This window comes from Rhipicephalus sanguineus, chromosome 1 (assembly GCF_013339695.2).
Source record: "Rhipicephalus sanguineus isolate Rsan-2018 chromosome 1, BIME_Rsan_1.4, whole genome shotgun sequence".
Classification (NCBI taxonomy): Eukaryota; Metazoa; Arthropoda; class Arachnida; order Ixodida; family Ixodidae; genus Rhipicephalus; species Rhipicephalus sanguineus.
The window spans coordinates 230585920-230607764 of record NC_051176.1 but is presented as its reverse complement, the minus strand read 5'-3'; the positions used below and the strand labels follow the sequence as shown (position 1 = coordinate 230607764).

Below are 21845 nucleotides of genomic sequence, written 5' to 3'. Positions count from 1 at the left end.
AAACGCGCCCAGGCCGGCATTGTTGGAGAATGGCGTCTGCCTTGAATATTTGTTTGTGGTGGCTGTGTAGTTTTCTTGCCATTCACTGCAGTATAACGAAGGATCATCACAGTGATAGTTTCACAGAAGAACTCTTCGTAAAGCCTTTATCTAGTGGTCATGTTTATAGTTATTTTCTTTTCACAACAAGATGGAACATTGACAGAGCGAAGCAAACATGTAAGGGCTTATCGTAAACTTTAGTTACTGCCCGGCACTAGCTACACGTTTGAAGGTGCTGTTTACCTCATATAAGGTCGTGTTGTGTTATGTTGAAATGCGTAACGCAAAATTGAAATCGGTAAAAAGCTACTGTGTGGAAGTGACGGTTGGGGCGTTCACCTCTTGCTTTCGCACATTCTCATGTTGATGTAGAGCCGTGGATATGCTAAACTTTGTTGCACAACGTGCCTGCCTGATGCTTCGATGTGTTAGTTGGTTCCAGCAAACATTATTATCGCGGTACCAAAACTTTCTTTTACTGTGCGTTCCCTGCTTTCTAGTTATTTCCTGTGCTGTTGATTATGACTGCATGTTAGTAAAGTTGCTGTAATAATTTGTAAAATGATGGTAGTTGTGACAACACACGCACCCCCACTCCTACCCCTCAAGAAAAATGTTGCAGGATACCTGATTTCCTGTTGAAAGGCTAGTTACGTATGGCTACCACTTTTAACTTGCTTTCTTTTTATGTAGATGTTTATAATTTGCACAACCGCACGTGTACTTGTAATATGTATGTGCATTATGGCTCTAGTACCTCAATAGATAACTTCGTGTTGACACATATGTCATGTGGCGCGAATATTTTTACGAATGCATACCTGATCATGTTGCATATTAGCAATACAACTAATGACCGGCACTGAATAAGTTCACTTTATTTATGTCTGAATTGCACTATAAGTCCCTAAGCATCATTTTTACTTCAATAGTAACTGCAATTACTCATACTGTCAAGACTTTGTGCAGATATTATGTGCGAACCCATTGCAAAACCTGGGAAATGAAAGTCCACCTTCGAGACAGAAATTGGTCACAGTGTGATGTGTTCTAATGGTGGTGTCCCTCCATGTAGTTCTCATTTCTCTTCCTGAAGAGGTTCATTATCCAAACGGACTTTATTTTGGGCGAGTTGGTGCTTAGATTGCTTCGATATGCTTGACTGGCGCAAAATAAATTTCGTGAGAAGGGGGATAGAAAAGAGAAGAAAGTGAAGCACCAGCTACCAACTATTTCATGACACTCCCGGAAACATACAGGAAAAAAAAAAAAGACGCATTCCATGCTTGCGGAAGTGTTCATAGTTAGCACTTCGCTTTCTTCTCTTTTCTATCCCCCCTTTTTGACGAAATGTATTTTGCACTACAGTCAAGCATACCTAAGGTTCATTGTCCCACCAGCATCCTTCTGAAGTGTATCGATGCGCTGCATAGATGAACAGAGACGAATGACACGAGAACACAAAACGACAAGGACCTTGCGCTACTTGTGAAAAGGGGGGATCCTTGTCCGTTTTACACTAGGTCCTTGTCCATTTTGTGTTCTTGTGTCAGTCGTCTCTGTTCATCTATGCAGCACATCGTTACACTTCAGAATGCCATACCAACTAGCCCCAGTGGAAGCACTTTTAAACGGCATCCTTAGTGCAGAAATTGAAGGATGAGGTGTAGTCTGGGCAAGATGGTACACACAGGATGCATGCAGCTACAAAGCATGCACTTGCCTCGCATTAAAAGCAGCCACTGTCGCACTATTCTTGAGCTTCAGCACGTTCGATGTAGCAGTCACAGAAGGAATTACCCTTTGCAAGGAAGCTGACACAGATTTTGCTGTGCATCTGCAACACCTCTCATCAAGAGTTGTTGTAGAGGCCTCCTGAATTAGTGATTCTTTTTTTTTTCTTTAAATGTGTTGCTCACATAACATGCTCAATAGTATAAAAGGAAAACTGCAACCACTGCAGCTATGAAAGGTGAAAATTCCCCAATTTATTCCACCACGTGCAGTCCAACACTTCCGGCTCTTTCCTCTGTCCCTTGGTGAAATTGTGAGCCAGCAGCACGTCCAGGAACTACACCTCTCACTGACACAGGGCCGCTGGCAGCATCTTAAATGGGGCTACCCTTTTCAAGAGGCACCACCAGGTGCTCATCTTTGGGCCTGGTTTGTCCCTGACACCTCGAGGTGAGCTTGTAATTGCTAAAGCAGTATATATTCGAGGCTGACCCTTTGTAAAAAAATTTGCTAGCCATACTGTGTGCAATAAGAAATGGCCCAGTATGTTAAATAATGAAAAATGATTAAATCTGAAAAGGTTGTGGCCTGCCCTTTCTGGCCTGCTTCTTCTGTGTTCAGACTTGGCCAGCCGCTCAGAAATCCTATACTGTAAGCTGTTTAAAATATTTTTCACGCACAACATTTTCAGGATATGTTTTTTGTTGGGTTATGTTTGTGGCAGCTGCAGTTATAGTTTTATTTCATTGTGTTTCTGGGGCATTGGGCATCTGTGTAGTGCTGTTTTCACAGTTGTTAGGGCTGCGGGATAGGCAGCAAGAAAAAAATTAAAGCAACATTTTACTGCTTACTTTAACACATTTCATCATTAATTTCATTGTTGCATGTCATTCTTCACTTGGCAATGAATTTGCTGCATTGTACTGTATACAGCATCATACGTAGTGGTATCGAGTCCATGAGCTCTGCCACTGCAAGTCATGCAGGAGTAGTGCAAAGGCAGGCACAGCTTTTTTTTTTTTTTTTTTTCCCCCAGAAGGCATACCATTTAGTGTTGCACAAGATGTAGGAAATGTATCAGGTTGAGAACTTGGCGGCAACCATGTACGTTATAATAGTGCTGTAGCTCCAAAACTGTTCTGAAGAGAAGTAAAAGTTTAGCCATTTGTTAAGCAGTGGAATGTGTTGGAATATTGGTCCCACTTTTCAATGAAATAACTTCTATTGCAACTTTTTATGTAGCTCTGTCTCACTGCTTTTTCATTTATTCATTATTCATATTATCCAAGCTTACTATGTTTGAGCATTGCAAATGAACAAGTGCAGTAACACAGATCAGGCAGTAGAAATTGTGCCTGAAAAGTATGAAACTGCTTCATGGCATGGAAATGCCTGGAATTTCAAACAGAAAAGCATGCACCCTTCCCGAGAAAGTCATGAATCGGGCGAGTGTCAGTCACATCCGCACACATGCACAAACGCAAACTGGAATTGTCACACAGCTGCAGATCATCAGCCATTGGGGAGTGCACAACACCAGCACTGGAAATGTGCCACGAAGCAATATCGAAAAAGAACAAACAAAGGAGGCACAGCTCATGGAACATGACACACTCCCTCTGCTTCAGCACATGAGAGAACACAGGGGAAATATGCCACATGTGGATGCTAGCTGAGGCAAAGGGAGAGAGCATTTCTGCTAACAGTTACTCTTTCTTTCTGACAGCAGGGTAACAGGACAGTTCTATTTCTTCTGGCTCCTCCAATAATGAACTGATCTTAATAATTATTTCGGTAAAACTGTTCTGACATAGTGCTTTAGAATTTACGGTGTGTAACGATAATTTACAGTGTGGCCTGCTGAGGATCTTTTTAACCTTGATATCATGAGGTTAGATTGAACTGCAGTTAGAGGGGTTTACATATATGTGCTTCGGTTTTCTGCTGCCTTGTGCAGCGATTTAGTTGGCAGAACTGAAATGTCTGTTGAGTGTAAAGTTTCTTTAGATTAACAGCTATCTTCATAATTGTATTGCACTTAGTATTACACTGAGGGAGCAACGAAAGAACCGTCATGAAAGAACAAAAACTAATAGCCGTCTGTTTCATGCATGGCATGTATTGCCAAGTACATGGATCTACAAAAGAGAGGGAAGAAAAATGGGTGAGACTTCCTATTTAAGAGTACACAAGGTCAGTGTTGTCTTTAAAAGCCATCTGTTCCACTGTGGACAGCAGCACAGTTTACATAAAGCAGGTGCCAGGGTTGGCAGGAAGGGTCTGTCACTTAGCAAATGGTTGGCCATGAAATTAACATTTTTTGTCTGCTGCTTTCTTGAACTATTCATTGAATTGTCTCATCAGAATTTTAATCTCTTTCAGCGTTTCCAGTGCTTGGAAGAACTTGACGAATGCTTTGTCAGGCCAGCTGTGTGCATCACTCAATTTTGTTGATGACACAGTGACTGTGAGTCCGAAGCGATCTTTCCGGCCTCAAGGATGGGTTCGTTCGGCCAACTCATCGCTTTTGCGGTATGCTGCTTTGCCACGCGAGTCAGTCTGCACAGAGAACTTGACGCCATGGAAGAAACTTTTACCATGCAGCAGCAAGGTAAGCACTCCTGGGCTGCCAATGCCTTGCCTGCTTGTATAGGTTCATTAAATTGTAACTTGATATTTCTAGAGCAGCTCGAAGCAAAAACGGTCTAGTGTGAAAATTACATTAGCAACTAACAATGTTTCATTGTTCATAGCAACTAACAACTCACACTTGAAATTATTAGTTCACTCACCACTGTCTTCACTATTCATTATGCCAGCATTGTAACAACGAGTGTTTGTAAATATCAAGTGTGATTTGTTGGTGTTTGCCTGTACATGTGTGGCTTTATGCTTGTTCATTTAATTTAGTAAGCAAATGTTTGCAAAAATAACGCAACACTAGAAACCTTAATTTGTGTAGTTGACTAAGACATTGCTGTCACTCTCAAAGCTTCAACTTTTAGGTGGAACTGAAACATTGAAAATATTGTTTTTGCAACCAACTTTGTTTTTGTTTTTTTGTCGATAACAGGCGGGACTTGCTACATTGCTGCATGCCCTGCAACTGTTCACAGCAAACTACATGTCCCTGGGTCTAGACCTGAAGACAGTCTGCCAGGTATGAAGCAAAACAGAGGCGAGCTAGTTGGTATTGATGCATTCTTGTATAACAGAAGTGAAAAAAAAAAAAAAAGGACAAAAAAGTGCACAACACGAGCGCTTACTTACAACTGGAAGCTTTATTGCTTGAAAAGAAAATATATACCTAAACTCGGCCTAACACGTTCATGTTGCACTTTCTTGTCGTTGTCTTTCTTTGCACTTCTGTTATACAAAACTGCCAGGTATGTGGATGTGGGACAATATAATACATAAGAATAGCTGCATGAAGAAAAGTGCCAGTGCCATGAATTTATACTATACCAACAATTTTTATGGTGTAATGCAAAGTCCTTTAATTCATTACGTGAATTTGTAAGTGTGTCGTGAATCATTATTCTAAAATTATTGCAACTAGTTTTATTTTCTGTAGTATGCTTTTTTTTTTCATCTCGTGTTATTCACCTTTGTTTGGCACATTAACCAACTTTGTTCTATATTTAATGCATATGTAACTTTTTATAAACACAAGCTAAACATTTGACAAATGTCATATGCCATCTTTTGGCATTTTCATTAGTCAGACAGACATGCTGGCAGTGGTGTCAGGGCTGCATTATAGCATAGTGTGACCCTGTTTACTCCTAAACTTTATTGCTGTGCTTTCACAGCAGTGAAGTGAATTGACCCGTGTTTGTTTGCATTATTTTTCGCACCTTCCAGCTCTGAATGTATCATTTGTATTTTGTGACAAAACACTGAGTATATGCATGCGAGCTAAGCGACAGGCTGCATGTAGTGATACAGTCGCAACCAGACTGATATTTGAGATGTGCAATTGCCCAATTTATTCTTAAAATGCTCCTCATCATTGATAATGTGTGAAACTTCCTTATCTAGGCGAGAAATTTTACCTTAGAAGTTCTGTAGCCACTGTAGCAACACAACTCATGGCTTCCCCTGAACCCATGTTTTTGCAGTGCTGCAAATATCTTGCGTTTGCTGTGACAGATTTAGGGATCATCAAACCTGTGACATGTTAATTCTTGGCCCTAAAAAGCTGGATATGCTTAATTAAGTTTGCGACCTCTGTGCTAAATTCTTCTGCTGCAGGTTCACGTCATTTAATTTTATTGGGCAGTAACATAGTCATCTTATTAAAGGTTCATACTTAGATAGCTTTCAGGTTTATAGATCAAGTGAGATTCTATGTTTGCATCGCTTCATGATCTATTGTGTTGTATGTTTTTCTTAAGATTATGAACATTTTCAAGATAACGTCTTTATATGTGTGCCTATCCTCGTCCTCCCCCTTATTGTAATACTCCAAAAGGGGCCTTGAAGGCTACAATAACTCACAGTAATAATATTGGCTTACAGTTATGGCGTTACTTTAACTCATAAGGAACCAATCTCTCTGCATGCATCTTGTGGCATTCAGCTGCCTTGTTTTAGTCATTGTCATTGCCGTGATTATGGAAGTTCTCATGGTCTTTCACTTCTTCCTAACTTACAAGCTATCCACTTGATTGTATGTTGTTGCAAATATAGCATTATGTGTGCTGAATTACGTGAATTAGTTTGCTTTACCACTCTAGTCTACGTACCACTTTTTTCTGCTTTATAAATAGACATGCAGTAGTTGAGTTTTATCCAGATTAACTCTTTACTGAATATTCACATTTATTTCACTACTTGGCCACCCAACTGCAAAACAGGCTATGTGTATTCTTGACGTAAGTACGTCTGAGCACGTAATTATATGCAGCTACTTTACACCATCTGCACATGTATGGCTATATCTGTAAGGTTTTAAGCTGTTGGTCACATTGTTCTGCACATGCTCCATCCAAAGAGTTTATCTTCCTTATTTTTTTAGCCTTTCTCAAAGTTTAAGCACTGCTAATTATAGCAAGTTTGAGCATAGGACAAGGAAAAGTAACTGCCCATGCTCTTTCCGTTATTTTGCATCAGGATGAAAATTGTCTGCACGCCATCCTGGAGCTACAAATGTCAGTGTCATTGGTTATTGATGCTGTGGCTGCACAAAATGGATACCAGAGTAAGTAGGCAACATCCTAGTATCAGTAATCATTTCATCTCATGTCTTTCTAAAAATGTCCATTAGTACAGCTCATAAGAAGAAATCTAAGGTACTTCCTCGTTCTGATAGTGTTTTCTTTTTTTACAAGTCTTGTGGTTCCTGTTTTATATACAAGACTATTCCACTTCATTATTACTACTTTAGGGTTGGGGATGCTTTAAAAAAAATTACACTATCTCCCACTCAAGGGAACCATGAGGGGATGTGAAGCAGCATTGGGGGCGCAGACCGAGTTTCCATTACGTTGTGTTTGTGCATTGCTTTCCGTTAGCGCCAAGTGAACGAGTGGCGCCAACGTTGACATTACAACTCATCTGAACGAGAGTGAAATGAGAATGACAGAAGCCGACCGAGCGCACGCGCGTATATACACATGAAATGGGGGAGGGAGAGGAGAGAGTGGGTTACAGGCTGTATTTGGCTGCGGTGCGGCTGCATCACGTGGGAGGAGAGGCTGCGTCGCGGCTGCAGCGCGGGGGAGGAGAGAAGGCGACCGAACACGTGCGTAAAGGAGGAGAGTGGGAGAGAGAGTAGGCGCATGCGCAGTGGAGCGCGGATGCCACCACCGACAACGGACACAGCCCTTGACCAAAAGCTGCTTCGCATCTAATAAAAGTACCAGTTCCTCATGTGTAGTGAACTATAAACGAGCCATGGTGGTTAGTAGCTGTTTGTTGCACTGCCGAGCGTGAGGTCACAGGTTGAATCTTGACCAAGGCAGCAGCATTGATGTGCACATAATGCCAAAATGCTTATGTTCTGTGCTTTTGGGGTACATTAAGAAAATCAGGCTGTTAAAAATATGCGTCATCCAGTTCGTCATCCATCATAATCCACTGAGCAGTTTCGAGACACTAACCCTTTTCGGCCTGCACGAGCATACAATGTGAAAAATTATACAGCTGAACTTCTCCACGCATCTACCATAGTCACCCAGTGACTATGATGTTGAACTACTGCGATCAAGGTTGCATGCGCAGTCCTAATCACGATGACTGCATTTCAATGGGAATGAAATGAAAAACCACTCGTGTGATTAGAATAAGGTGCAGGTTAAAACAATTCCAGGTGCTCAAAATTAATTTAAAGTCCCCTAGCCTGACATACTTCCTAACCAGATTGTAGTTATGGCATTTAAAACCCCAGAATTTCCTTTTTCTTTTTCTCCACACAACTAGAACTTCACCATTAAGGATTCACTATTTGAGCCCCAAGCAAATAGTAAAAAGAAAAATATATGTGCATGCATAGTATCTCTTCCTCATTTACTTATTATGTCTAGCTTGCTAGCATGTCCTTGCTATCTACTCTGAGTTTCTTGGACAATCCTTATACCCCTGTCACATGAGATGGCAAAACTCTTTTACATCAGCGGTCCTTTACCAAGTTAAGACTTCTTAATGAAGAGGTGTTACACAGGAGACACACGGCACCAACAATTTCTTTTTAGTGCTTCCAAAAGCGTGGCACTAGCATTCGAAACAGAATTAGCCAGAATAAACTGACGTTTCTCAAAATACAAGGCAAGAGCTGATTGTATTTCGTGTTTTTCAAATGAATTTTACAACACCGCACGTGTTGTTTCATTCTTCCGTGCTGAGTACATTGGTAAGCATCATCACATGATATCTCCTACCCATTCGACCTGCTCATGAGAGTACAGAAGCAAACAAGCATCGCTGCATTTGCTACATTTTCCATGAGACATGAAATTCATCTTTATGATGAACCTAGGCAACAGAAAAATATGCGCTTGCCTATTTTTTTCATTAATTCATAATTGATAGTGCCCACTGATTTCAAGGCTACTCTTTATTGGCCATAAAGGAGATCGACGAACTCCGTTTCCTGTAAAGTCTGCTTCTGAAAAGAAGCTCCCTGTTTCACTGTATATTTTATACTGTTTCAGCATGGTCTCTCAGCAAGTTATTCGGAGCTGGCCTCAAGACTTCATGCCCTTTAGCTTCCATGAGTACCATCTACGTTGATGTATCTAATAATGGTGTAAGTGACTGATAAACTACATTCATTGTTTGTGTTTCTTAGCACTGTATGATTTTTCAGCATTTTTATTCTTTTATATAATACAGTGTGTTTACATCTTTTTGCACCATTGAAAAATGGCCATTTTTTAAGACTTTAGTAAGGGGTTTTTTAATGCAGGAACAGGGCTATAATAACAAGCTATACATTATCAAAGCTAAAAAAATGCAATTTCTGGACATAAGTTTCAAAAATACATAATTGGACAGCGTCATGTGATTTCAGTTTGCGTGCTCCTGTACAAGCATCTGATTCATGGCTCCTGCTGCAGCATTACACTGAGCTCATGATACTTTTCAGTGGCTGCATTTGCCTCTGACTAACAGTCAAAATTCTGAGCTATTACCTGCAATTTGGCCAGAAAGTCCTTTGCGATAAATGGTAATATACTAAATGCACGAGGCAAAATGTAGCAGAATGGTAAGGCATCACGAATGTTTGGAATCATTAGCACACCTGAAATGCCAAAACCTCAATGCAGTGATGTTCATGATACCATAACGAAGTTTTTCCCGACATTATGTAGAGCCTCAACTGTATACATATGTTCTCACTTCACATTTGTGCAGCACATGACAGATTGAATGTTGTAACGCTTTAATAAACTTGACCTGCAAAACAATGTTCTCTGCTAGTGGCAATTGCCTACTTTCAGTAGGTGACAAAAGTACCGGTCAAAATGTCACACTCTGCTAGACTGGGGTCAAGGAATCACCATATGCTGTAAAGACACTGTAAATAAGAGTTGTAATATTGCCAATATGCCCCTACTACATCTTCCCAGGACCTAATGGCATCTTGAAGTCATGATCCCTTTTCAAGTCTATTCTTATTATTCACTAATGTTCTACAAGCATGAAAAACAAATGTTTTGTTTAGATATCTCAGATGTGGGAGGCAGGTCCTCCATAAGCAAAATAAGTGGCCCTCTTATGTTTTCAATGGAAAAAAACTACTTTTGTTTATACAGTAGAACCCCGCTGATACGTTTTTGAAGGGACCGTAGGAAATAAACGTAAGAGACGGGAAACGTAAGAGCCGAAAAACAGGAAAAACGGCATAAAATATTTAGTGGTACAGAATTTTATTTCAATTCTTACGAGCAGCACGAAAATTGGCGCGCTCAGCCGCGATCTAGTCAATGAATAGAAACGCGGAGCTTAGGACGGCCTCATCCACAGAAATGTAATCAACGTATGTGATTTTTTTAACACCAACAGCTGTAGGCATGAAAGAACTAAGCACACGCAATCACGACCGGCGCGGCGAGTCCGACCGCGAACCGCACGCACGACCGTGCGAGCTCCAACCAGCTCGAACTCCTCCCGCTCTCCGACAAATAACGATGATGATGAGTCTACGCCAACGCGATGGCAGAAGTGAATGCCAATCTCGAAGGCCTTGCTTTCGCATGCAGTTACGTCATACACGCCATGTTTGTGCAATACAAATCTCAAAGGCTATGCTTTTGTAAATAGTAAATGCCAATCTCGAAGGCCTTGCTTTCGCGAGCAGTGACGTCATAGACGCCATCTTTGCAATTTGAATCTCGAAGGCCATGCTTTTGTTTGCATCAATTGAAAGATTCTGTTGCTTGCGCCTCTCATGCGGCTAATATTACGGTCAAACGAGGCCAAGCTGCGTGAAAATGCACCATGGCGGCTCTCTTTGGTAGTCACTCAGTCGGCTCCGAGCGCACTTCGCGACGTATCATACGGGAACGGTCCGACAGTTACGACGTAACAGCGGGGTTCCCAATACATTGTATCCTATGGGAGCTATGCCGGGACCGGCGGAAAACGACGTAACAGCCGGGAAAACGCAGCAGTGAGGAACGTAACAGCGGGGTTCTACTGTATAGAGTTAGGAAAGTGTGACATAGTGTCTTTAGTTAAAAGGCTAGTTCAGTATCCTGGATTTTCGTGTCCTTTTTTTCAATATGCAAAACATAAGACGAGCCCTCTAAGAGCGCTCATCTTATGGGGTTTCTCGCTTCGTCCTCTGTGTTTTTTTTCTGCACTCCCAGTTCGCTGAACGAAGAAAATTTGATAGTCGCTTTTGGTTGTCTGTGATGACACAATGACCTATGTCAAATGAGCATCATTTTTCTGAACACATGCAGTCCCTCTGGCCTCTGGCCTCATACGCAGTACGAGTACACAACTGTTTCTGAAATTTTTGTTCGTAAATTATAAGAATTAGCATGTTGTCTGCCTGGTTTCAGTTTACAAAGAGCACTTTCTGCTCCTACAGCATTTTTGTGATAATGATGGCTGTACTTGGTTTGGGGTGGGGAGCAGAGTGTAGGAACATACCGGCTTAGCCCTGAGCCCACACAGCTGGTTGTCTCTGGAGGGGGTGCTTACCAGCGTAGATTGGCCATTTATGACCTGAAACGCCATGTGGCCCAGGGACGGTTCAACCTAGCAGCCCAGTATGAAAAGCCCCACATCTACTGGATTATCCCAGAGCCGCCCCTTCACATCACCCGCTACATTCAAGGTATGCTGAGAGGCATTGTGGGGTGTGTTGAATTGTGCAAATTGTTTCATCCCTGCAGACAGCTTCTGGTTTGCACCAGTGACTGTTGTGTCCTGTAATGTGCTCATTGATGGTGTTCATTTTTTATACTGATTTATACTTCTCTACTTAAGTTGGAAAGGGCATTTAACAGCCATATCATCGCCCATTAAATAGCACTTTGCACCTGACTTTAAATAATGCTGATAAGGTGCATGAAAATGTCATAATGTTTTGTTTTTGAATGCCTTATAGCTTTGGTGGATGCAATGTGGGGAAGTTCCTGCTGGCAGCACTTTTGATTCAGCCACTTGCATGAACACTTAATGGCATGCTCATTTTTTTGTCTTTTCTCTGTGATAGCTGCAATCTACTGGTTAAACGTTCATGTTACTAAGCCATATTTCTCATTTTACCTACAAGTGAAATGCATGCATGAATTCAAATTTGCAAAGACAGTAATTAAAAGTAATGTTGAAAAATCACAAAACTGCCATTCACGTGTGACTGACAATTTAACATGTCTTCAATGCTTTTCTTGGCCTTGTTTTTGTTGTAGGTGGCCTCCCCATTTGCTTAGTGCCATCTGACTTATTGCAAACTTATATGAATGGTGCATAAATGACTTGCTCAAACCTAAGCCCTCTATTCATGAGCAATAATATAATTAGCACTACTTGTGTTACAACTAGAAATTAGAAAAGCTCATGTGACACTGAATCAGAGTTGTCTTGATATACTAGGGTTACCCCACTTTGCTGAATTTTACATCGCTAGTATGTTAACATGATCGCTTGTATGGCACACCAGCACTTGCCTTTTGTTAGTCAGCTACAAAAGTTTACAGATTGTGGGATTTATGAAAAAGCTGATGCTAGAAAAACCTGTGCACATAGCTTTGAATCCAAAGTTTTAATCTGTGGTAGCTTCTACAACCTACACAATGATTCATCAGATCGCAAGAACCAAATGTTAATAGAGCAAAAATTCATTCTTTCATCCTGTGTCCCATCAGCATTTCTTGCTGACTGTGTATTTTGTTTGCAACTCTTGTCAGTAGCTGGATGTGCTTTAGGTGCCAGCACAAAAATGTGCAATGCAGCTGCATATTCTTGCATGATAGTTATGCAGACATTCCATAGTGACACTTCAAATGAAGACCGAAGTACCACCTGACACACGGTTGCTCTGTATTTACTTTTTCTTTCATTAGAAAATGCTGCAGTCTATTTTTTTTTTTTTGTTATGCCTACTGTGAAAGTCCTGGGCACTGCTAAATGCCGAGGGACAGTCCTCTTCCCTACAGTTACTCAGTCACGAGAAGTCTGCATAACATGGTACCAATGAAAGGTAGAAAATTTTGCTACTGCCTAAGTGGACAAAAACTGAGATGTGCACCACTCTGGTTACACTTGAAAATGCAATGCTTCTCGCTTCTTTTATGCCCATGTTGTCCACAAGAACATTTCTTCCTAATGGCTTGTGCTTTTACTAACCTTCCATGATTATCAATAAGTTTATGTGCAGATTTTTGTGAATAATATACATAGGCTAGCTGTTCAATGCATGAAGTGCTATGAAAAGTTGTTTTACATTTCAGGTTATGGTCTTGAGCGTGGTGGAATAGTCAATCGTATCAAGAATAATCACCCTACAAAAGCTGTACGAGTTGTGCTGCTCGATGTCATTCCCTGGTTTCTTCCCATATACCTGCACACATTGAAAATTTCCTCAGGTTCAAGGCAGCTGAAAGCAGGTACGTCAACCATTCTGTATTTTTAAGTAAACTTTGTTTTCACTAATTCAAGCAAGGCTTCTTCTTCTTATCCTCCTTTCCCTCCTTTCCTTCTTTTTATCCTCTATCTTTCTTCCCCTTGTGTAGGCCAGCTAACCCGACATATCCTTGGTCGACCACCTTGCTTTCCTTTTTTCTCGTCTCCAACTCTCGTAAATACACATGCGGATAGCATGTAGGCAATGTATAGGCAAAAGCCAAAAGCTTTATCAATATGACCTGCTAGCCAACTGTACACTAATCATATTATTCACCCAAAGTTTTAGCCAGATGCAAGCAACGTAATGGAGGTTTAGCGAGCAGACAACATTCCACACGTTATCTGTGAGACTGCAGTGGGGCTGTAGCAACTGCAATTCGGATGGATAGGCACACATGGCTGCAGCCAAAAGTGGCACAAAAGGAGGAACGATAACCTAGACTGATGTCGCAAAAGCTCAGGGCATGTGTCAAAAAGACGGTAATCAGATCAAATGGTGGCAGAACCCAAACACACGCTGTTGCAAACAACATGTGCCTGTTATTCAGCTCGACAGCACATTCTCCAAACACCTGTGTCGCCACCTGCATTTTTGCCTTTTCCACCGCGACGGACACGTGTAGACTAGTGCCACCTGGTGGTGTTGAAAGGAGCAAATGGCTGGTTACGTGTGATTCTATAATAAAAATAACGAGAGTTCTCGCTTGAAGAAATTTATTGTCACTGACTGTGACCTTAGGTCAGAATCTAATTAACTGAAAGTTTAATCAGCTGAAGTCAAAATAAATGAAGTCTACAGCATATGTGAACTCTGAATTTTTTTAAAGCAAGCGTGCACCATTTCAAATCACGAAATCCAGTGCACTTGTGCTTAAGATGTACAATGCAGAACGTGTGCACTGGGTGGCCAATGTAATTTGATTTTATTCATGTAAATACATGGTCTGTCCCAAAAGTTCCCGGAATTTTTTTGTTATAAATAATTTATTCAGTATTTTTTTATAATCTCTTCAGAACTTTTTAAAGCACTCTCTCCCTGCTTTGATGCACCGTCGTCAACGCTTCACCCGATCACTGAAGGAAGGCGCACTGTAAGCAGTCAACTGTCATTCTGCAGCTCAGCACTAGGTCACAAGTTCGATTTCATGTGCTGCTTGTTTTATTCTGATAGAGTGAAATGTAGACACTTTTGGATGCTTATTTGAGGGCCATATTCAATAAATACAGGTGGTCAGAATTAGTCTGGAGTTCTTCACTATGGTACATCTCCTGGCACTTATGTCACATTGAGTCAGCCAACTAGTCAGTAGGCATTGCTCGCAATTTTCCATGTTTAGCATTACATCCTTCAGTCAGTTATACTTCTTAAGGGAGCAGCTATATATAAATATTTCCACTGCATTTATCGTGAAGTGTTTGCAAAGGTCTTGTCCAAGTGCACACTAATAATCAAGGCCTAATGAACATCTTGACGCAATGGTAGCCTCTGTGCCAAAATTATTATTGTTTAGAAACACTGAAAATGTACAAGTTAAGGTGTGTTAAGGTGTGTTAAGTCACACACTATGCACCGTGTGAACCGTGCACTGTGTATATGTGGCTCTCTAAAATAGTACCAAGCATTGTTTTCATCTGAGTAGTCATCCAATCTCTTCACACTCTTCTATCTCCAGAGCATGTGAGCTACCAACCAGGTCGTGATCGAGAGAGGCCACACCATCTGGAGATTACCCTCATGCTCCCCCCAGCAGCAGAGACAATTGTGGCATATGAATTTGAGCGAGCCTTCCTCAAATGGACCGAGTATCCGCCCGATGCCAACCATGGCTTTTATGTTGGGGCAGCTGTACTTAGCGCTCTTCTGGATGAACCTGTGGCCAACTACAGCGGTGACATCTCACTTTGCCCTAGTCTGAGGCACTGGTCAGTAGTGGCACTTTCACAGAATTTGTAGTGCACAGCATCTCTGCTTTGAAGCTTCTCTGTGTACTTCTGTTGCTTATTCCTGCTTTGTTGAAAAATTGCTGCAAGTATGTTTATAGGCATGTTGTTAGTTGTCTTTATCTAGTTCCTTCTAGTTTGCTGTCCACTGGGATGTGTTGTGTAGTGGCGCCTGCAGGCACATAGAAAGAATTCTTAAGGGGGCAAAACAGCACCACTCCCTTCTACATCCCAATATAGTTAGTAACAACATAAGGCATGATGCTGAAGCACCTATTTTTACATGAAACTAGCTTGCAGCAAAAGGTGATGTGCACAAAGCATGCACACCAATTATAAGCTAGCTGTTTCGGCTAATAACTATAGTTCAGCCATCTGTTTTTTATGCTTGTTGACATATGTTGATAAAATTGTAGCAAGTTTGTATTAATGTGGAGCACACTGGCCATAGCCTTTTTGTGCCACTTTTATAAAAGAACATGTAAACAATCTGAACATGCTTGAAGTGCCATGTGTCATCATGCACATGAAACCATTCGTTTACTCCTTGCCTTATGGTGACATTATTGGGCTGCCTGAACATAGTAGTGCAGGCTAACGAATTTCACTGTGTAGTACAGTACTCACAGAATGAAAAGCGACATCAAAGCTTTTAGTATAATGACTTGTCATGGACGTCGACAGGGAAGTGCAAAAGGGGCACTTGCCCCCCCCCCCCCCCCCCATCGCGATGCAATACGGATTTGGACCTCTCAAGACAAAATCCTGCTGACACCCATGCGACTAGTATGCACAATTGCTCATAATGGCTGCGATAAGTTACTACGAATATGACCGCTAAAGGTAATGTCAGCTGTTATGTAAGTGTTTTAGTTAAAATCATGTCGCTATGACACAAAACGAAGATGGTGGGAACAAATGTACGTGCAATACTTAGCCTTAAATTGTCACGTTTCTCTCTGTAAACACTGCACATTTTTTAATAAACATTCAGTTTATTGAAAAGTGGTGCTGTATGCGTGCTTCTCTTGTTTTTCATTTGGTACCTTGCTGATCGTTGATTTAATTGTGTGGCATCACTACGAGGTATCACACGAAAAAGTTTTACAAAACATTTTTCCTGAGGAATTGAGCCATGCTCTTTTTCCTTCTTTCCTGTGTAGAAATACATAGGGCCTTCGGTAAATACTTAGAAGACACTCAGTGTGTGACTGGTACTCCCAATAAGCCATGTAACAGGGCACACCTGTGACTTTCAGTGTTTTAAAGTTTTGAAGTCTGAGAAAGACATTCTTCTTCAGTTTCTTCAGACTACTAAGTGTGTAACAGAATCCACAACAAACAGCCCTATGGCTCTCATCACTTACATGGTGGCATTGAGCCTTCTAGCAGGGAATGCACAAAAAAGCTGGTACTGTCACACAGAGTGGTCAGCAGTCGGCACTCATTTTCAGTCCCTTGCTAGTCTGTCATGTCATAATGTACTTACAGTACATTAGGTATGACACATTAGCGCTTCTTGTGTACCTAGCTACAGTGACAGGTCACAGATCACTTCATAATGTTTGCCCTGTTTTCCTTCATGCTGGCATGCTGGCATGCGTGTCTGTTATGTATACTTTGCAAAGTGAATGTCGCACTCATATTACAGGCCTGCTTAATTTACTTAGCTTAGTGTTTCATATGTATATAAAGCCTATTTCTTGCACTGGACATTGTTCTGGTAAGATAAGGGTGCTTTCAAGAAAAATTGGTATGCTGCTTAACAGTACAGAACATTTAATTTTTCAGTATTACTGGGACAGCATCAGCACTCAACGAAAAAGGCAGTTCAGGAAAGCAGTTTGTGCGCATCTACACTGAGACCTTGTTGGTATCACTGCCAACACCTGACTTCAGCATGCCATACAACGTCATCTGCCTTGCCTGCACCGTAGTTGCTTTAGCCTTTGGACCCATACATAACATAGCCACCAATGCGTGAGTAATTTTTATTCATATTTTTGTGTACTCGCCACATTTTCTGTTGCTTGCTTGGAATGAATAATAATATATGGCGTTTTACGTGCCGAAACCACGATATACACCCCGCCACGGTGGTTATGGCACTCAACTGCTGACTCGAAGGTCGCGGGATTGAATCCCGGCTGCTGTGACTGCATTTTCGATGGAGGCGAAAATGTTTGAGGCCCGTGTACTTAGCTTTAGGTGCACGTTAAAGAACCCCTGCAAACTTCTTAGTCTCATCTACCCACCTAATTTTCTGTCTCCCCCTCCCGCGTTTGCCATCTCTTGGAATCCAGTCAGTTACCCTTAATGACCATCGGTTATCCTGCCGACGTGCTACGTGCCCGGCCCATATCCATTTCTTCTTCTTGATTTCAACTATGATGTCCTTAACCCCCGTTTGTTCCCTGACCCACTCTGCTCTCTTCCTGTCTCTTAAGGTTACACCTATCATTTTCCTTTCCATCGCTCGCTGCGTCGTCCTCAATTTAAGTTGAACCCTCTTTGTAAGTCTCCAGGTTTCTGCTCCGTAGGTAAGTACCGGTAAGATGCAGCTGTTATATACCTTCCTCTTGAGGGATAGTGGTAGATTACCATTCATGATTTGATAATTCTTGCCGAATGAGCCCCAACCCATCCTTATTCTTCTAGTTATTTCACTCTCATGGTTCGGCTCCGCGGTTACTACCTGTCCTAAGTAGACGTACTCCTTTACAACTTCCAGTGTCTCGCCACCTATCGCAAAGCGCTGTTCTCTGCCAAGATTGTTCCACATTACTTTAGTTTTATGCATATTAATTTTCAGACCTACTCTTCTACTTTCCGTATCCAGTTCAGTAATCATGAGCTGTAATTCGTCTCCCGCATTACTCATCAATGCAATGTCATCAGCGAATCATAGGTTACTGAGATACTCTCCATTAACTCTTATTGCTAACTCTTCCCAATCTAGGGCCCTGAAAACCTCCTGTAAACACGCGGTGAATAGCATTGGAGAGATCGTGTCTCCCTGCCGTACGCCCTTCTTTATTGGGATTCTGTCGCTTTCTTTATGGAGGACTATAGTGGCTGTGGATCCGCTGTAGATTTCTTCCATTATGTTTATATAGGCTTCGTCGATGCCTTGATTCCGCAGTGCCTGCATGACTGCTGATGTCTCCACCGAATCAAATGCCTTCTCATAATCTATGAAGGCTATGTATAGGGGTTGGTTGTATTCCGCGCATTTCTCTATCACCTGATTGATAGTATGAATATGGTCTATTGTTGAGAATCCTGTACGAAATCCTGCCTGGTCCCTTGGTTGATTGAACTCTAATGTCGTATTAATTCTGTTAGTAATTACTTTTGTAAATAGCTTGTAGACAACGGACAATAAGCTTATGGGCCTGTAATTTTTCAGGTCCTTGACGTCCCCTTTCTTATTGATCAAGATGATGTTGGCATTCTTCCAAGATTCTGGTATCCTCCCCGTCGAGAGGCACTTCGTATAACGTGGCAGCAGAAAGCACACGACCAGGTTGATTGGCGGAACATGGGAGAGGCCTTTGCCCTGCAGTGGGCGTAGACAGGCTGACGATGATGATGATAAAGAACCCCAGGTGGTCGAAATTTCTGAAGCCCTCCACTACGGCGTCCGTCATAATCATATCGTGGTTTTGGGATGTTAAACCCCAGATGTTATTATTATTATTATTATTATTATTATTATTATTATTATTATTATTATTATTATTATTATTATTATTATTATTATTATATGATTATGAGGCATGCCGTAGTGGAGGGTTCCAGAAATTTTGACCATCTGGTGTTCTTTAACGTGCACAGCGCGCAGTACAAGGGCCTCTGGCATTCAGTCTGTAATTAATGACGCCCGTTTGAAATCGCAGTTTAATGGAGCTCCCAAACGAACGTGCGGAACTGTCGGCCGCCTTAGGCACAAACTTCTCTTATCGTGACGTCACGGTAAGGGAAGTTATAAACACTGCATTAGCTTTGATTTGCTCTAAAATAATAGATTTATAGAAACCTAGAAGAGAAACAAATAACAGAGCACCTTTTGCGCTCTGAGTTATATACTGTGCACATACAGCACGTGATCTGCTTGCTTCCGCTTTCAAGTACATCCGGGCTCCATCACGTGTGTATTCTTTCCTTCGCTCGCTTGGTGCAGCGTCCCAGTTTTTTCTTTCTGGTTGTGTTAAGTTGTGTTTTACGGCGTGTTTTGGGTGGCTTAGTCCTCGCTATGCCAACCGTGTGCGTCTTAAAATCTTAAAGGCGTTATGGTGACGTCTTTACTGCGTCACGATATAAACAGTATGATGCTACGAACCTTGGCCAACTATGGCTCAGCAAACATCGCTGCGTCGCCATGTTTTGTCGATGACAGAGTCTTTTCATTGGCTGACTTAAAGTGATGTCAGCTATAGTTGGGGGGAACGTGAGAAGGGAATCGTAATTGTGCTTTTAGTACAGCTAATAAATGAACCCGGACGATGAAACGAGTCGAGGTATAGTATTGAATGGATGGCCAAGGGATTCCGAATATACACGTAGTTGAAAATTTTCGGAAAACGTTTCACGACCCCTTTAAATATTTTACAATACTTGATATATTATAATAATTTCCTTTTTTTTTTCTGTTACTTATAAGCTGGTTTCACCATCCTGAACCTTCATGTAAGCATGCTTTGCACATGTATGTACATATATCTCTTCACCATCTCCTGCAGGTTGACCACTGTTGAAGCGAAGAAAGGAAGTGAAGGACTGCTACGGCAACTAGCATCCAAGGCGAAACGATTGTTCCGTAAGAGTCCCTCAGAAGGCTCTGGTGGTGGCGACAGTGGTGATCAAGAGAAGAAGAACAAATAATTTAGGCTTTCTATTATTTAGTTATACTTATCACCATCTACATGCGCATATTTGTGCATGTAACCTGTATATATAGTGTTATACAAATTCATTTATCATGCTAATAAATTTTGCTTTTGTTATCATGAGGCGTCTCACTTTCTGCGAGCTCTCTTGTACTCCATTACTATCACTTTCATGAACAGTAACACTGGTAGCAAAGTTTTGAAAATCCACAACAGCAAGGTAAAATCATGCCTTAAGCAAGGACTTATGAAAGATTGAATTCAATGTAAATGTCTTATAGTTTGTGACAAACCAAGAAAGCAGAAGGAGCTCCTCCAAAAAATGCTTAATGTGTCTTCCCCTCATCCCAGGTCCCCATAAAGGGAGAGGGTAGAAGAATGTGGGGCCCTATCAATAAAGGCACGTTCACACCGAGCGCGGATCCGAAAAGCTAATGCGGATTATCCACAAAAGCGAAAAACCCGCGGCCGCTTGCCCGGATCGCTCCTGGACTGATTTTCTCCGCGCGGAAAAGTTGGCCGCTATGGCCGCAGCCAATCAGGGCCGAGAAGCGCGCGCACTATTGCGTAGTGCCGCATGATGGCGACAGGTTCACCATGGATTTAATCATTGCTCCATTCCCGTGGCGGAGCTGGCAGAAGGCAACACGGTCAGTCTGAACAGCCGCACAGCCTCACTGCCTCTCCGCTTTGAAAATCCGCTTGCCCGCTTGCGTGCTCCGCGTTCGGTGTGAACGTGCCTTAAGTGGGCAACCCTCACGTTCTCTTGTGTAGCGACACCAGCACACCATTTGTTTTGGCATTTCTTGTAAGAAACCAAACTGAGACTTTTGTTAACTTCTATAGCACACAAAAAGAACGAGGATAGAAAGGGACACAGCGCTGTGGCTGTGTCATCCCTTTCTGTCCCAGTTCTTTTTGTGCACTATAGAAGTTAACATGCACTACCAACATACCCAAGCTTATGCTCTTTCAAGTCAGACTTTCGTTTTGAGTAGGGTTACAGGAACACGCTTGGTGCAGGGCATATTTGAAAAGCAGCTGAACCATCTTCAGCATAGGCATTGTCTCCAAGCACACACGCCGTAGATGTGTAATCAAGCCAGGCGCCACCCCATTCTTATTTTTGGTGGGAAGCCACTTGTGTGGGTAAGGGGTTTGCAGTATGAGGTATAGCTTCAACCACAACCTTTTCAAAGTTCAGCCTCAGTCCCACATGTCATACCTTCTCGCTAGTCTCGCCATATTTAAGCATATTCACATTCTGCTAACCTAACCATCCATGCAAATGTTTGTAATTGTCATGCATGCTTTCTTATCATGAGGAACTTTCTTCAAGTAGGAGGTTTTAATATCAACCTTTAGGTGGTCGTTATACACGACGGTCCAGTGGCACCCTCAATCCCGTCAAAGGCAATGTGATATTAGCACTGTCTTATGATAGTCATTATACCCATGGTACTCAACATTGCTAAAGACAAGCTGCACGCCATTGAAGGCAGAGTATGGTGCCTCCTTTTGTGATTAACCAAGGCTCAGACATGCCGACATACTGTTTACTCAGTTTCTCGTTGTCACCTATTCCTGTCAAGAGGGTGGAGAACATCTCTTCCTTTTGCTGGGCCACATGGTAGTCAATGCTATTTTAAAGGTTAT

At 41.8% G+C, this 21845-nt stretch overlaps 1 protein-coding gene across 1 annotated transcript; it reads left to right on the top strand.

Annotated features, from left to right (window-relative positions):
• The first annotated feature begins 11 nt into the window (after nt 1-11).
• Nucleotides 12-20312, top strand: LOC119374054 (GPI transamidase component PIG-T). Its single transcript, XM_037644114.1, has 11 exons — nt 12-219; nt 2049-2226; nt 4159-4387; nt 4850-4936; nt 6892-6979; nt 8931-9025; nt 11365-11566; nt 13185-13340; nt 15033-15282; nt 17092-17280; nt 20043-20312. The coding sequence occupies exons 1-11, from the start codon at nt 30-32 to the stop codon at nt 20182-20184; spliced, it is 1806 nt and encodes a 601-aa protein (XP_037500042.1). The 5' UTR covers nt 12-29; the 3' UTR covers nt 20185-20312.
• The last annotated feature ends 1533 nt before the right edge of the window (nt 20313-21845 follow it).